Source organism: Emydura macquarii, unplaced genomic scaffold (genome assembly GCF_026122565.2).
Source record: "Emydura macquarii macquarii isolate MOO-44397 ecotype Brisbane River unplaced genomic scaffold, CSIRO-AGI_Emac_v2 contig_1253, whole genome shotgun sequence".
NCBI classification, from domain to species: Eukaryota; Metazoa; Chordata; order Testudines; family Chelidae; genus Emydura; species Emydura macquarii.
The window spans coordinates 34,664,019-34,681,820 of record NW_027131390.1 but is presented as its reverse complement, the minus strand read 5'-3'; the positions used below and the strand labels follow the sequence as shown (position 1 = coordinate 34,681,820).

The window sequence follows — 17,802 nt, the reverse complement described above, 5'->3', positions numbered from 1 at the left end:
GAATCAGCAGCAGCATTGCCAAGCCATGAATAGCCCCTGGTCCTCAGGTTGTGTCGTTTTTTATTTTACTCTGGCTGGCCAATTTAGCCAGCATGCTCTTACAGCGGCAGGAGACTGGAGCCTTATTCAAAATATACATGGGTGGCTAGAACCCCCAGCACCAGGTCACAGCCCTGATTATTCCTACCCTGGCTGATATGGTGAGTGGGTTCAGAGGCCACCTGGCAGGGCCAGGATACAGGTGGTTGGGGCTAGTGACTGGAGCAGGAGTCAGAGTTGGGAATCAAGCCACGGGTCAGTGTTAGAGACCCAGGGCAAGGTTCAGGACAGGACACAGGAGTCAGACAAGGCAGAGCCCAGTTGTACTTAAGAAGTAAGGGGGGGGGGGGGGAGAAGAGAGCATGTAGGAGATAGTTACAAAGACAAAGCCCCACTATGAGGGTGGCCCTGATACATCAGGAGGCCTGGTCATCCTAGTCATGCAGATATGTCCCTCTGCCACTCTTTGGGTTTAAATAGGAAGCCCTGACCAGTCAGAGGTCCCTGTATTCCTCCAGCCAGGGCCTCAGGGAGGCATCTGTGATGTAGCTTCAGGTTTCATGGTCTTTCTGCTCCATCACGTAGTAGTAAGTTACTATGGGGAAGCAGGGAAGCGAGTCAACGGGGAAACCCACAGACCCAGGCTTGAGACCTGTGGGGGTTCATGACACCGTTAGCCAAGAGGCTGCTTTGTTTAAAAATGCATTTTATTGATTTATATTTCCAGGTTTATACAAACATACAATCAGCAAGACATATGCCTTATACAAAATAAAGCCTTATTGCACCACTGGTGACTGGTCAGCACTTGCCCCTGAGTAGACAGAACAGACTTGATTCTGCAAGTTGCTGAGCCATCCCTGCTCCAAATGATTTCAATAGAAGCAGGGGGCGGGGGGGATGGACATCCCACAGGACCTGTCTTTAATCTAGGGTCAGGAATGGAAAGCACAGCTCCCTACAGCAACCAGCTCCTGTTCTAAAAAGGCAGGAGCCCCAAAAGAGCACACACATTTCTGGCAAAATTCAAGCTGAGATTTGAAAGAGGAAAATCTGCTACAATGACATGCAAATGGAGTGATAAGTGAGAGGAGCAGGCCCACCTGAGCCCTGTTGGAATGGCTGGGGCCCTTTGGAAACCCCAGCCAAGAGATTTGAGAGAAGCTGGAGCGACAGCCCTACAGCCTGAAATCCGATCACCACAGAATACCCCACACAGAAGCAATACAAGGTCCCTCCCTATGACCTCACCCATGTCCCTTAACCTTGAGATGAAGGCACCACCTCTAGGCTGACAGCCAGCTAGCCCCATATGCACACCATCATTTCATCATGAGACAGCTGAACAATTAGCAGATCTCAGCTTCTGCTGCAATAAATCTTGATGTTCTCCTCAGCTCAATCACTGGCCTCCAAGGCACAATTTGCACCCACACTGATTTATGGGTCAATTATTTAGGTGCCCAAGAATCTGATTTATAGGCCAGGTTACTTGGTACAATGTAAGTCATTTAAACCTCTACATATCTGTGCCTGTAAATCAGGTACTTGGACATCTAAATGACCTAAAGTGCATCCATGTTTATTTATGGATGGAATAAGAGAAGCCTGCTTACAACTGGGCTAAACACCTGACCCAAACTCTGGCTGTGTGCATTGTTACATACATCAAAACTAACTGAAAGATTCCCTATTATGGCCATGAATCGTTGTGTGAGAGGACAAGATATAAGCACACATGCTAAAATTCACCATTCAGCTGCATTGTTTTCTGCTATCTACCATCCATCCCCTCTTGCAGTTGCACATTGTCTATTTAGATTGCAAACCCTCTCAGGTAGGGTCCCTGTCTGCGTTCATGTCTATAAGAGTGCTTGGCAGGTTGCGCTATATAAAGGATAATATTGCTGCACCTAACCACCATTCAAAATGGGGGAGTGAAGTCAGATGCTTGTGCAAAAAAAGCGCATTGTGGGCTGTAAATGAGCTAAGCAAGACCTCTGCATATGTGATCCAAATGGTTAACACTGTTCTGAAACAGCAGATTGCAAAGATCAAAGAAGGTAAGTGGCAGCAGTTTCCAGACTCGTCACATGACAGTTTTTTTTAAGCCAGTAATGAGCCAAGAATTGTCCTTGTATCTTAGGGCCACTTCAGTCGCTCAACACGTCATCTTGGCAACAGCTCCATATTAGCAGCCATAGGCACCTTAGCACAGAGCCTGAACAATTCTTTTCTACCCCAGCCCAAGCCTGTAGCACTCCTGGAATACATGGTGCTACAAGAGTTGATTGAATGGATTATCATCCAGCTGATGGGGATCTCGTCCTCTGAGCCTATTTATACCCAAATACCCACATCATCATCCAGACTCCTGGACTGTAATGCTCCTAGACAACACCTGAGTACCAACAAAGATCTTACAGATCAACTTGCAATGTCAAGGATACCAATGTGCTTTACAAACTAAATAAATACAGATTGCTTCACCCACCACAAAAGATGCAGCCTTCTCTGAGATGAGACATAGCAGCTGTTTGAAAGTGCACAGGCACTCAACACGAATTTAGGGCAGGAGATGCACAAGTGCCTAAATAAAACTCCAGGGGAATCATAAGGAGTCAAAGTTTAGTTACCCGGTTGGAACTGGGCCAGGAGACCAGGGCCGACCATATTCCAAAGGCAGTGGAATTTTGGATGCCCTGAACTTCATTAACATCTCCTCTCTGAAAGATGGCACCAATAGCAGCCTAGCACCCCCTAACACCAGGCTGGGGCACCAGTTCAGTGCAGATGCAGAGGAAAAAAAGAAAAAGGGTCACCCCTGAATGACCAACACTACTACTTGCAGCACCTGGGTTATCCTTGGAGGCTTCCCACCCAGGTACTGACTCAAACCAGCTTACACCACCAGATTTCATATTGGTATAGCAGTAGTGATGGGATATAGCTACAGCCCAAAGCACCACATATGGAGGACACAGACAGAAGTTCATTGTTTATAAATAAGCACTCTCCATCCTTCCCAAACATCTCCTTGTAGTCACTGGATGTAGAGCCAAGTGAACCCAGCCTTCCAGTTCTCACTTCCCCCAGCACCACAGGTACATCCCAGTCTGTTCATCTTCACACCAACGGGGCCCAGAGGTCTCAGATCCTCAGGGGATCTGCACTATGAGAAGGGGGTCAGTCGCATTAAAGCAGCACAGAGTTTACTGTTCAGAAGTGCTCTAGCAAAGATTCCCCTAGCGTGCTCTCACACACACACACACACACACACACACACACACACACACGCTCTCTCTCTCCCCTGGGATGACTAGGGCTCTTTATCTCCTTAGCCAAAGCCAGGTGTTGATGAGACACGCAGAGACTAGCACAGAGTAGACCAGAAGCTCCTTCTGACGCCAGCCGGTACATTGCTCCTCCAGAGTCCGCAGCCTACCTGAGATCTTGTTCAACTGCAGAAAAAGCAGCCAGGTCAGTTACAAGTTATGCAGCAACTGAGGAATCCTAGGGTGATGGAAAGGAAGCTGCCCCTACCCTCTACCAGCTCTCAGCTACGCCAGGTCTACCTTTCCCAGCAGGGGAGACCGTCCTGGCATGGAAAGGGTCATCATCTGTACCACATGAACACAGCAGGCAGTTGCTCAAGGAAGCAAAACATTAGGGCCAGCAGAGTGCTGGGGCCATTTAGTGTCAGTGAGTGGAGTCTGGGAGAGGCAAGCCCTTCCCATTTGTCTTAGGACAGCAAAATCCCCATAGCAATCTATGAGGATAGGAGCATTGATTGTGAGAGGAGCCCATAGACACTCTGATCCCTCCTCTTATCGGGGGTGCCCACAAGGGCCAGTGTAAGAATGCTAGCTGTGGAGAAGCTCACTGCTGATCCTGGTAACTGCGGTCATTATCCCTTAAGCAGCTTTCACAGACTCCAGTTGCAAAATTTCTCTTCTCTCTCTCTCACCTGTTTTCTCATTGCTATAACATCAGTCACGCCGATCTCCTCCAGGGAGCTTTCTGGGGCTAGCCCTGTGTCATGGGAGCTAGGCAGAAGGAAAACAAAGAGATGCAAATTTGCAAACAAAGATCAAGAGAGGCAATCACATCAACCGCTGTATGTAGCCAGGAAGAGGTGGGAGGAAAGGGTATTCACGCACAAAGCACACCTGTTGGATAGGGAAATCAAAACACAGATGTTATTGTGGAGATGCTGCATGTCTTTTTAACCACTTAAACCCTGCCAACATGCATTCCTCAATAACCATCATTACAAGATATACAACCCATGCTGCAAAGGGCAGTGTTACAGAGACATATCTATATTGTTAGGATCCCAACATGTGGTGTGTAGAGAATGTGATATTTACCAAGTGTCACTTTTCTATATACACACAGTAATTAGAATAGTGCATGCAAACACAAAACAGGGCCATGGTCTCAGCTGACAAACTGGCATAGCTCTATTAAAGTACATGGATTTATGCTGATTTACACCAGCGGAGGATCTGGCCCATTGTATATAAAGCTGTTCCTCCCCCCACTAAACTCAAATGGGGACTGTCTGTCCCAGTGCATCAGCCATCAGATTAGAATCTCTCTGAAAAGGAGGGGTCTCTAGTTACTCTCCATGACCTCCAGCAGGCTCACATCACTAGTAAAAGGATTTTATTGCCCTCATGAGAAATTCTATGTGGCACCTGGGAGGCAGGGTGGGGCGGCGGGGGAAAATCCACTCGTGTTCTGTCTGCTTCTTACAATCACCAGCAATGAAGATTCCCCAGTTGGCATTAAATGACAGACCTGCCCATGACAATATACGAGGCAGAACAAACTCCAGTTCATTGAGTCCTCAGGACTACCAGGAGTAAAAGCTTTGTCCCAGGAAAGTCAGTGGATAGGACTAGAGCTAGGTTAAAAGGGGACTGCCATTTTCAGATCACTTTCCTCATGCAGTACTCCAAAACAGATTCTCAGCTAGTATGGATAGATATAGTTGCAATGACTTCATTGCTCCCATTTACACTAGCTGAGAGATTCTGGCCCAAAATGTGGAATAAGTTAACACATAAAACACAGATAAGAGATCTCTGGATTTTAATTAGTTCCCAAAGTTTTCTCTGGGGGTAAACACCACAATCCAAGACAGTATGAAGAAGGTTAAGGAAATGGACTCTGAGCAAATATATAGAGTTGTTATATGTAAGATACAATAAATGCAATGACAAAAAAAAGTTTGTGATGCAACAGTGCTAATGTTACCAGACATCAGACACCAAACAACCACCCAAAAAATTGTAATTGAAAAATCATATCAGGTCTAGGTAGTCCTCGTTATGGTATAGAGACTGAAAGTTGCTTTTAAATTCTAACCCTCTTTTTTCCCTAGTGATTCAACTTTCAAGAATGTTATCCTAGCAGAAATTTAACAAAGGTTTCTTTCTGGTTATGAAAGTTAGAGCAAAATCAGTTCAGTCATTTTATGCAGTGGGTGAAAATAAACATTTCGTATATCAGAAATGGTGCATTTGCGTAAGAGAAAAAAAAAAAAATAGCCAAAACTCACATTTCAAACTTGGCTTGTTTTGTAGAGAAACCAGACTTCAAAAAGCAAGTCAGGTTTGAAGGGAGTTAGTCAAGCGGTTTTCAATAAGTGAATGTCATTTTGTGTCTACACAATATAGCTTCTGTTTCCCCTCTCCTTCCTCAAAATCATTTGGTTAAGGAGGTCCTAGCCTACTGACAACACAGATGAGGTGTAAATTGCAGGAGCCGCACAGCTCAGTGTAACAGGATCCTGAAAGATAATTTAAGGATGACTGCGTTATAGCCACTGGTGTAGGGAGCCTGCAAAGCTCATCATCTGTGCAGAGAAGAGAGCTGCTGCATCAGAAACCCATGCCAGAGGCTCAATCATGGAATCTGCAGCCAAATAGCTCTGGATTCCCTTTCCCGCCCCACCCATTTCATAAAAACCAACCAGGCAGTGTAAATGCAGAAAACCAGCACTCGTGTAACATTAAAGCATAGCCTGAACCATGTGAACGATACAGGAGGCATTTGATAGCCAAGGGAATTATTGATGTTAGCAGAAGCAGGTGGACAGAAGCCTGGCTCTGGGAGCTTCAGGTAGACCAAGCTGACTGAACATCTTAGTTTCCCTCACCCCATCACCATAGGCTAGCAGCTGGGACTGTAAGACAGCAAAGAGCATGAAAGAACCCACGAGAACATTCTGAATGGCTCCTCTCCTGTTCCCTACAGGTTAAAAAGCACATGCCCCCTTCAAAGACACCATGTGGCGTGAGGCATATAAAAAGCAGCAGCCCCTAGAGAGAGTTGTGCAGATGCAGGCCTGAAACAAGCCAGATGGAATCACCTGGGCTGGGCTTGGACATGGGCAGACTTCTTAACACGATGGAAGAGTACATGACCCAAGAAGCACAGCATCTGGAAGATGTTCTGCAAGGAGTAGATCCTGCCATCCTGGGTGAATGGTGGGAATGGGGGGCTGGACAGTGGGCTTGTGTCTGGCCTGCAGGGCACATACAGAATCATGTCGGTTATTTCCTTCCATGCTTAGCTGTATTTCTCGTCCCTCCACTCTACACACTGGTGCACCCGGGGACCACAAGATTTGGCTGTTCTCTGTGACCTTATGATGGCTCCAAGCCTCACAGTGGAATACACCTGGCAAGGGAACCATCTCACTTACACCCATACATCAAATGGACACAAATTAGCTGAAGCAATCTCAGAACCATTAGCAATTATCTTCAAGAACTCATGAAAGACAGGTTTGGTCCCAGAAGACTGGAGAAGGGCAAGCACAGTGCCTGTCTTTTTTAAAAGGGGAAGAAAGAGGACCCAGGAAATTATAGACCAGTCAGCCTAACTTCAATACTTGGAAAGATACTGGAAGAAATGATTCAACAAACAATCAGCTTGTCACCAGAAGACAACAGGGTGATAAGTAATAACCAACATGGATTTGTCAAGACCAAATGCCACACCAACCTAATTTGCTTCTTTGGCAGGGTTATTGGCCAAGTGGATAGGATGGGGAGCAGTAGATGCGATATACCTTGATTTCAGTAAGGCTTTTGACTCAGTTCCACATGACCTTCTAAGAAGCAAACTAGCAAAATGTGGTCTAGATGAAACTACTATAAGGTGGGTGCACAACTGGCTGAAAGAGCAGTTATCAATGGTTTGCTGTCAAACTGGGAGAGCATCTAATGGGCCCATCAGGGGTCTGGCCCTATTCAATATTTCATGAATGACTTGGATAATTGAGTGAAGAGTATGCTTATAAAATCTGTAGATGATACCATGCTGCGAGGGATCACAAGCACTTTGGAGGACAGGATTAGAATTCAAAATGCCTTTCATAAATTGGACTGAATTTGACTAGATGAAATTGAATAAAGGCAAGTGTAAAGTACAGCACTTAGGAAGGGAAAAAAATGCACATCTACAAAAAAATCTACAGAATAACTAACTAACTAGGCGATAGTACAGCTGAAAAGAATCTGGAGGTGATAGAGAGTCACAGATTGAACATGAGACAAGAATGTGATGCAGTTGCAAAAAAAGCCTAATGTCATTCTGTGGTGTATTAACCCAAGTGTCATATGTAAGACAGGCAAAGTAACTGTCCCGCACTACTCGGCACCGAGGCCTCAGCTAGAGTATCATGTCCAGTTTTAGGCACCACACTTTCAGAAAGATAGGGACAAATTGGAGCGAGTCCAGAGGAGAGCAACAAAAATGACAAAAAAGGTTTAGAAAACCTGACCCATGAGGAAAGGCTAAAGTAACGGAGCATGTTTAATGTTGAGGCTAGAAGACTGAGGGGGGACCTGATACTACTCTTCCAATATGGTAAGGGCCGTTATAAAGAGGATGATGATCACTTGTTCTCCATGTGCACTGAAAGTCAGACAAGAAGTAATCAGCAAGGGATATTTAGGCTGGGGGGAAAAAAAAAAAAAAAAAAAAAAAAAAAAAACACACACTATCTAAGGCTAAGAATGGTTGAGTACTGAAATAGGTTACCAAGGGAGGTTGTGGAATCCTAATAATTGGAGGTTTGTAATAAGATGTTAGATCATCCCTGGCAGGTGTTTTGTCTAGGTATAGTTGGTGCTGGGAGATGGATTAGATTGCCTTTCAAGATCCCTACCAGCCCTTCATATTCAACCAGGTCACCAGCTCAGAGTCAATAGGTTGGTGCCCCATCTTCTTATACCACCGGTATAATTCTCACCGGTCAGGCTTCTGGCCTGTGCCACGCAAGGCAAGCTGGGGGTTCTCGCTCCGAGTTCTCTCCTTCCGCAGTCTGCCAGGATGGGCCTGTTAGAACACATAAATGATAGCATTAGTATTGAAAGTCTGTGAGTCATTGCCCTTATTAAACCTCTTCAACCATCCCATGGCCTCCCCTATGCTCTGCCACCATCAGTCATGGCAGTAGCCAGCAGAGGGCAACCCCCCTGGTAACTCAACATAATTGCTGCAGCTCTCTTTCAGCACCACTGTAGTTACTGTGAAACTGCCATGCCAATTGGTTTTATCGCAGTAAACAAGTCTGCCTTCACAGCAACACGGGCCTGATCCCATGGTCTGTACTCCAGTAAAGCACCCACTGGCTTCAATGGGAGTTTTGCCTGAGTAAGGACCGCAGGCACCAATTTCAAATTCATACTCTGTCACTGGAGTAACAGAATGATCACCGATTTATGCAACACCATCCCGGCTGACATTGTGGTAACTTTAGCCCCACTCTTTAAACAATGCACCACATAATGTATGTCATAATTATACAAGCATTCAGTCCATAAAGGCATTAATGTGACATAGTAGGTTAGATCCAGAAGCAGCATATGCCAGAACACATCTCCACACCAGCCTTCCCCATGATCAGCCTGGCTCCGTGAGAATACATAATAAGGACACTGTCTAGATACAAAAAATCAGAGTCAAATAAAAACCCTTATTGAAGCTGAAATAATTTGTATAGAACCTCATTTGAAATTTGTTTCTTCTCTTGCATTTCATTTGCCTCAGACAGCAAAGCAAGACTGGCCGTTTATGCCTTGGTTTGATCACAGACTAGCCTCCTGCCACAGCCTATGAGGCAGCTTAAAATATACTGTTCTTGGAGGGGACAGATGGAGTTTTGCCATTCCACAGGAGCAAGAGAAGGCCTGGTGAGCCGACCTTCCCTGAAAACATTTCCACTAGTATCAAGTTTTAATGGAACAACCTTGACCATGGGCCTGAAGTGCACATGACCACCCCCCCCCCCCCCCCCCCCCCGTGGCTGATAAGGGAATGCTGCAGCTGGGAAGGGGAACTGCATGAAAATGTGGTGGCTCCCCGGCATTTCCCTTCGTTTCAGATCACAGCTAGGGCCTGGCTGGAGCCAGAAGAGTTAGATTTGGCATTTACGTCACCGAGTGAGCTCTGAAGAGAAGGAAATTAAGCTCTACATATCCCAGCACTCCTGTAGAGCTCCAGGGGGTGAAAGCACCTTACAGGAGGCCTGGCTGGATGGTCCAAGTGACAAGAGATGCACATCTCTACTTGTAAGTGTTGAGAAATGAGAGATAGCTTCTTTCTTCTAGATTAGTTTTGCATTAGAGTAAAATTTTCCTCAAGTAGCTGACGCTGGATTTTTTAATACTGTTTTGATCACAAGTACTGCTGAAACTAATTCCTTTTGCTGTCTGACGGTAGGAGAGTTGCTTGTTAGGAAGGGCTTGAAAAACGCCTGATTTGGCCTATCTATGGGACATACCACATCAAGCAAAGTGGCCCCAGTGTGGATTCTGCAGGATGCATTCTGCCCAGAGGAGATGACAGCAGATGGCGTCAGTGGTGGAGCAAAAATGAATTCAGAGAGAACCCCTCCAAAGACCTTTCGCTCTAGACCGAACGGGTACTTCTAGGAGAAGACTTCAACATGGGTCATCCTATCAATCTATTCTGCAGAGGTGGGGGCTCTCCTTTAACATGTGGTAGGTCATTTCTCTTAGATCAGGACTATGTCACAGGTACAGGGCACTAACAGGTGGCCTATGGGACCCAGGAGGAAACCAAAACTGGGGACATTTCACCATCCCAGGAATTTCTCTCCTGGAGACTGCCTTGTTCTGGGTACCCATGTCTGTTCTAGGCACAGTACCGATCGCTTGCGTTTCTGGGTGCCTGATTGGGTGGTGGTGTTCAGAAATAGGAGCTCCCCAAATGCTGCCGGCAGGGTGGAGGGGTCCTCAGGTGCATGCACAACAATAGAGGGGTGCTGCTGTCGTTGGTCCAACAGGAGAGGCCTTAAACCAGCTTCCATCATCTCTACGGAAAGAGAGGGCAGTTAGAAACACATGTGTGTGTGTTCCAGAACGTAAGAGTGTAGCATTCAGACCCGTGGGGGAGAGATGCCCAAATCCCTGGGAGAAGTAGCTCTGTGTTTCTATGGCTACCGATACAGTACCCCACCAGGAAAACACACACACAACCCTGCAGCTTTCACAGTCATCTGCAGTCTTTAACTGGTGCCTGTTCCAGGTTGTCCCACAAATCCATTTCAGGATTTCCTGTCTGCTTCCAGTAATCACTGGAGCGCTCTCCCATTGGCTGAAAGTGGGGCAGGCTTCATTAGCACGCATTACCCACCCACCCACCGGCACATGGAAATCCCATGCCGGGATTCTTACACCCACATACAATGGAACCTGAATGGAGAGTGATGACAAAACTCCTCTGAATGAAACATTCACTGCTCAGCACCACGTCTCTAAATCTAGCACTAGTCGGACACGCACCAGCTGTGCAGAGGATAAGTCAGCCTTCCTCGCAAGGCGCACAGAAGGAAAGTCACTTTGCTAGCAGCTTTGGAGTTGCATAGTGACTGTGGTTTCAGAGTTACTGTTCAAAGAGCAGGGGTCAGGGGTCTTCGTTTACCTGGCATCCCAAATAGGCGAGTTTACCAAACGGTGGAGAGAAGGAGCTATGGATCACACACTGGTCATAGGTCCACCTCCCTCAAATAGGAGGTTACTCCAGGCTCTTAGCCAGCTTGAGTGGCACCAAGAGGATTTTAGGTCCTTTCCTCCATCACCCCACCACTCTCTGATGAGCACATGCCCTCTCCCTGACCTCAGCTGAATGGCACCCCACCTCAAACCCTCTGCCCCCAGGACCGCGCACACTGAGCAATCCTTGACCCCAAACATTGTTGCTCTCACCCTTTCCGCAGCTGCAAACCTGCCTGTGTTATACCTGCCTTGTCACTAGCTCTACAGGCATGGCCGGAACCCACCCTCACCTTAGCCCTGCTTGGACCATTATTCATCCTCGCCAGCATTTCCGTTTCACCTGGGCTGATTCAGTCTTTCTTGGGTTCCTGCAGTCTAAGATCCAGAATGCTGCAGCTGGACCACTCTGTTGCCCAGAAAGCTACATTACCCCTCTCCACCATCACCATCTCTGGCTTCCTAGCCACCTCCAGCCCTAATCCAAAACCCCCATGTGGCTGTCAAAATTCTCCATGGATTCACACTGTTCCAGCTAAACCTCCATACTTCATAGTCACCTTCTCCTGCATCTTCGCTCCACACTTGGTCTTGTATGTGATTAATATCACTTCCCACTTGCTTCCTGTCCCCCGCTGCCAAGCATTTTAACATCTCTTCCCCCACACCTCCCTCCTGCTGCAGGAAGGCACTGATCTTTTGCCTCCTTATCACTCCAGCCCCTGCATTGCTCCTTCTCTCCTCTCACATAGCAGCAGCCAATGCAATTCTCTGAACCAAACCCTCCATCCCCACCCTCTCTGCAAAGCACATTGGGGCCACCTGACAGGGGATGCTACTCAGAGTTCATTGCATTCTACACTGTGGGCTAGTCCATGTCCAGTCAGAGCCAGCCCATTACATCACCTGCCAGCGATAGCCTATCAGGGATGTGCATCTGGAAGGAAGGGGGAAGCTCCTCAGCTTTTCTCTCCTCCTCCAGTAGGCTGGACTCATCCACCATCTTCAGCCTGTTGGGCACCTGCATCCGCTGGCTGATGGCCTCCATGAAGCTCAGGTCACAGGGGGCTCGGTTCACCTCCAGGCCCCGAAACGGCCACATTGTCATTTCATTCCCAGCCTGTGATGTCACACAATAAAAAAAAAAAAAAAAAAAAAAAAAAAAAGTCAACACACCACTGAAAGAGAGGGATCAACACCAACACAGTCTCACATCTTGCCAAGGTGGGCACAATTTAAGATGCAAAACTAATAATAATCAATCATCATCATCCCTAACTCTCAAAACGCCTTTCATCACTAAATCTCAAAGCATTTTACAAGGGAGGTCATCTGTGAAATGAGGATAATGATACTGAGGCAGAGAGAAGTGAAGTGACATGTCCAAGGTCACCCAGCAGGTCAATGGCAGAAGTAATCTATGTAAAAGGGACACTAGATTTTAAAAGCCAAGGAACCGCACATCCTAAGAAGTGTAGCTGGTGGGAGGAGGGGGAACAGATTCTGACAGATTAAAATTGGAAATTCCTGTGGGAAGGGGGGAAAAAAGGTGTTCTCTTCCATTTCTCCATATGCCAAGAGCATATGTATGCTGAAAATACTTTCAGCAGTAAATGACCTATTTTACAGTAAGGAAATGAGCAAGAAAAAACAAAAAGTAAAGGGTCTGTGGGATAGAGCACAGGATACATGGTACAGGCAATCAATTTTTCCATCAAAACTGTTTTTTGAAGGAAAACCAGTTTTCAGCTAAACAGAATTTTTCATGAAAAAAGTGTGTTCTTTCCACAGAAAAATTTCAGGTTTTTGTCCAAAAACCATTTCTTTCAGGGAAAAGTTGAAATTTTCCAGGGAATTTTCCCCACCGCCATTTTCATCTCAATTTTCTACAGGCAAAAGGCTTGTTTTCTGAGCAGCCCTACTGTGACTTTAAGAAGGAGAGAGAAAAGAAAAAAAAAAGTCAGCGTCTTTTCAAGAGGAGGAGCTTTTCAAAATGTAAAGGTGCAGTACATAGCAAACACAGACGTGGCCATTTTACTGTTTAAAAGCCAGGTGAGATGAGCTAGAGGGAAATCTGCAGTAGGCAGGGGAGCGAAATCCACGAGTTCAAGCCACCAGACAAAAACACGAGAGAGCAAAGGTGTAACGGTGAACTTCCTAACAGATGGGTTGTGTCTGAATAAAGATGCTTGTTAGAACAAGTGTCAAGAAGATGGTCCCAAAAGGAGCCAGGGACTACCACCCCGGCTTTAAAACCCAAGAGGGCTATCAGTGTCAATCTCCCACTTTAGAGGCACCTGGTGGGTTTAGAAAGCACAGGTGAGCAGCCACCAACCAACAGAAATCAAGCCAAGTCCAGCCCAATGTTACCACAGGGTTACCCTGTTAGGACAGTTCTGTCCCTTCATCAAGTCTCCATGGCAGGTTCTGCCACTGAGCACAATGAGGCAGGGACATCACATCCCTCTGCCGCCAGCCACCGGTCAGAGAGCAGCACCCAGCATGACAAGACGCGAGTAGGGTAACCAGATTGCAAGTGTGAAAAATCAGGACAGGGGATGGGAAGGGTAATAGGCACCTATACAAGACAAATCCCCAACTATTGGGACTGTCCCTATAAAATCAGGACATCTGGTCACCTTAGACAGGGGGAAGTACTGGGGTAAGAACCTGGCATTACTGTGACAAACAAGCTTAGTGAAGAACAGTAAAGGGCGGCCGGGGGGGGGGGGGAAAAACGCTGAGCCCTGCCCCAAAGATTAACAAAACGAAGATGAAAGACAAGAGGGGAGCAGCTCCGGTAATGGAGAGTAGAGAGACCAACACAGGAAGGATTCAAGGAGTGTGTTTCTACAGCCAAGGGAGTTTTGTTCTGCATTTATTTTAAACAACAGCTCAATTCCTTTTCCATAGAGAAAAAATCATCATCAAATGGGTCCCAGGGCCCTAGCAACAGGCTCTCCAACGGCTGCTCTTTTGAAGCTAGAAGCCTAGTGGAACAAGCTGCACTGGCTGGGAGCAGCAGGAATGGAGGTAGTGAGAGATGCTGTCCATGCAGCTGAAAAGAGGGTGAGAATAGCCCCTTGAGTACCAGCCCCAGCTCTGCCACAGACTTGCTGAGTGACCTGGGATAAGTCACAGCTGCCCCATGCCTCCATTTCCCAATCTGCACCACGGAGAGAACACCAAATTGGTGTGTGTTTGTGGTGCAATAATCCCTCTCCAAGGCAGGAGAGGAGGGGGAAAACACAAGAGGATTTGGGCTCCCCAGCTCACACAGGTAACACAACCACAGAGGAGGCAGCAAAACATAATGGACAGAGCACTGGACCAGGACTCAGTAGATCTGGACTCTATTTCCAGCTCTGCCAGAGTGGCTTTCAGCAAGTCACTTCCCCTTCCCATGCCTCAGTTTCCCCTCCTGTAATATGGAGTTTATGACACTGACCCTCTCCCCCCTTTGTAAAGCTCTTTGGGATCTATGGATGCAAGGCACCGTATATGAGCCTGGTGTCCTCACCGAAGGCGTTGATGTCCAGAGAGGATTTTAGCAGAGAAGAAAACATGCAGCCTGGCTTTTCCCAAAAGCCTCCCCCAGGTTTTGTTCTCTTCATAGATTTAGCAGCAGCTGGTGGGGGAAGGACTGAGAAGCAGGGCAGCAGGAGCAAGGCTATTTCCATTTGGGGAAAAGAAGAGAGAGGAGATGGAGAATCCAGATCAGAGTCAGATCTCAGACCGATCCCTCTTCTCAGCCAATCCCGCTACCTCCTGCGCCACACCTCCACCAGGTGGATTTCCTTCTTTAAAACTCATGGTTTTTGATCTCTTGAAATTGGCAACTGCTAGGTTTGGTAGGAGCTCTCATCAATTGCTGAGCAGGCCATATTCTGAGCCCATGGGACTAGAAGTAACTCCCCTGATGCCTGCCTACACCAGATCGGAATATGGCCCAGTCACCGCTACGCTGGCCGGCCCAGTCACTGCATTCCCACAGCTAACTCGTCCCTGCAGAGAGCACTTTGGGACACCAAGTGCGATAGCAGCGATGCTATCGGGAACAGAGTGCCCTGTCCTGCTTGATGTACATCAAGCTCTGCCCTTGGCACCAAAGGATTCTGGGGGCAGCCTGGCTTGCAGCATGGCATGGAGCCAAGGAACAAAAGGCAGGTAGGCTCTGTGTGCAAGGAGGTGTGCGACATACACAGCAATAGCACAGAGGCAGAGCAGAGAATGAGCTATGCTTACATCCACAAGAGGGGGGCCTTGTTAGACCACAGACAGCAAGAGCTGAGCTCCAGCCATTAGGAAAAAGAGGGAAGGCTTTGCCTTGTGGGGCTGGCATGTGTGAATACCTTGAATAGTAGAATACAAACCCCCACTTTAAAAAGACAGAGCTTATTTAATTTTCCCTAAAGAAAACAATAATGCAGCCCCAGCTGGGGGAAACCAGACCAGAGTAAACTGCACTAGATTTGTGCTGAAATCAAGAGCCAAAACTCCAATCAGGAGACAGGTTCCTTTCCAGTTCACTTTACACTGCCCCTGCCCCATCAGTCCCAGCACTCCAGATCCTGTCCCTAGGACACAGGGCAGCCCTATAAACACACTTCTCCCTGCAAGCCAGGCACACATAGGTGCCTGGCGTAAAGTCAAGCAAATTGACTAAGTCAGGAGCCTGGCCTCCTTGTCAGGCTGCATGCAGCTGGGAAGAGAGAGAGAGAGAAGCTGGAATCATTCACAAAGTTAGCCTATGCAAATCCACAATGAATTCTTCTAGAAAGGAAACTAAACTTTGCTACGTTATGCACCACCTCTAAAGCAACAAACCCACACGCCCCTCTTTGCTTTAGCCAACTTTAGCCTCCTTTCAGCTCGCTAGTTTTGTGTTATTTTTGCATTATTTCCCGTTTTTTAATGAAACTTACTAACCTGTAAACAACTCTTCTTCCGGCCCCTTGTAATCAGCTGGAAGGTGATGTCAAGCCCAGAGGGCCTGATCCCTCCCATTTTGGTCGGTTAGGCTCCAGGAAAGCTGTGGGATTGGCTGAAGGATGCAGCTGTCCTTCATTCTTTTAAAGAGACAGACGGGCCTGTTAATGAGACATGGCAGGTGGCTAATTAGCACCTGTCTTCTTGTCTGTGGGAGCTAGAAATCCACTTATCTTGTTGCGCACACAATATGTTCAGCATTTCTCCTCCACTCTCCTATCTGGTGAGTTTCATACAGCACAGGACCTGACCCTGCAAACAGCTAATTGTTCAGGGCTGTGCAATATTTTGCTCTTCTATGCTACTTTGCGTCTGAGGATCACCAAGCATTTTACAAACACTAATGACTTTAGCCTCTCAGTGAGAGATAAGTAACTATCACCTGACAGACCAGGTGCACTGACTTATCTAAGGTCACTTCACCATGGCAAAGCCAGGAATAGAAATCAAATCCTGATACCAGTGCTATGCTTTAACCACTAGACCCGTCTCCCACCCATAAGGGTTCTAAGACAATGCTCCTCTGTCATTCCTCTTTCAATTCCTTGTAAGGAAGTTATTAGCTGTATTACCATCGTGCTTAAAAGCTCCAGTCGTGGACCAGCTCACCATTGTGCTAGGCGCTGTACAAACAGAATAAAAAGACAGTTCCTGCCCCAAGGAGCTTCCAATCTAAGTATTAGCATGAAAACAGGATTCTTAAGAAATCCATTGCTCCTGTTGTGTTTTCCCCATCTGAAGTTATAATCCCATGTGACATTTTCAGGCGTTTTCCATCTACAAAACCCTGGTTACCCATGAGACTGCCTCTCTCTGCCTACTCCATCCAGATAACCCAGTGTTCCTGCTGACAATAGCAACGGAAGACCTCAGCTCTGGAACTCAGTCTCCATATAGACAGGCACAGTGTGTTTGCTAGAGGGATGGCAGTGTAAGAGGAAAGTGCTTTCTGGGGTTGTGCTAGGGCTGTTTTTTCAGCTCTCTGTTATATATCATAGCAATATTACCGAGAAGCTGCCATTTAATGAAAATCCTTCTCAGTAGCCTTGCGATTTTGTTATTCAAAAGGGGGTAGGGTCCGGTTAAAAATAGATATTTTTTAAAACGTGATTGGGCTGTCCGAGATGCTGAGCACCTCTTATCAATGGCAGTGTAGAGCTGTGGTTCCCAAACTTTTCTCGGCCATGGCATACCTTGATACCTTTAATTATTTTGAGGCACGCCACCAGATAGTCTGCAAATGAACTCCTGAATATTCATGAGCCAATTCAGAACTCTTCAAGTAGTTTTTCAAAAAATTCCGTGGCACACCCGCTCAGGCCTGACGGCACCCCTGTGCGCCGGGGCACACCAGTTGGGGAACACTGGTGTAGAGCATGGAAACTAAAGCATATTACCCTTGAATTTCCTTTGCCCCGATTGGTGCAGATTGTTTACTTTCTGCATCTTTTACTCTGGACAATGAACACTGGCCCGTTTCCCTGGCACATCTCCAGTCAGTTTTACCTAGCGGGGTCTTGTCCTTATGTGGGCTACAGACATCACAGGGGAAAGTTTAAATCCAAACAAAAACCCACATGCCAGGCCTAAGCTGGCCTGACGGAGTCCCTTAAACAATCTCTTTCCTGTAAATGCCTCTGAGAGCCTCAGCAAGGGGTGGAAGTTTTATAAATGTCAGAAAACAAAATGCAGGACCCACCATCAGCACCCCATCAATCTGTGGCGGCAACCCTGCGGG

General features: G+C 46.9%; 1 protein-coding gene across 3 annotated transcripts; it reads right to left on the bottom strand.

The window, feature by feature from the left end:
- Nucleotides 1–728: 728 nt before the first annotated feature.
- LOC137153283 (fetal and adult testis-expressed transcript protein homolog) lies at nt 729–16,112 on the bottom strand. 3 transcript variants are annotated; one of them, XM_067548434.1, is made up of 6 exons: nt 16,005–16,112; nt 11,982–12,195; nt 10,229–10,395; nt 8,309–8,394; nt 4,007–4,085; nt 729–3,500 (listed from the first exon to the last, which is right to left on the bottom strand). In XM_067548434.1, exons 1-6 carry the CDS (start codon nt 16,080–16,082, stop codon nt 3,369–3,371), a joined length of 756 nt encoding a protein of 251 aa, XP_067404535.1. In that variant the 5' UTR covers nt 16,083–16,112; the 3' UTR covers nt 729–3,368. The 3 variants fall into 3 exon arrangements, with proteins under 3 accessions (XP_067404535.1, XP_067404537.1, XP_067404536.1); XM_067548436.1 differs by lacking the exons at nt 729–3,500; nt 4,007–4,085 and adding an exon at nt 4,086–4,208; XM_067548435.1 differs by lacking the exons at nt 729–3,500; nt 4,007–4,085 and adding an exon at nt 6,357–6,574.
- Nucleotides 16,113–17,802: the final 1,690 nt, after the last annotated feature.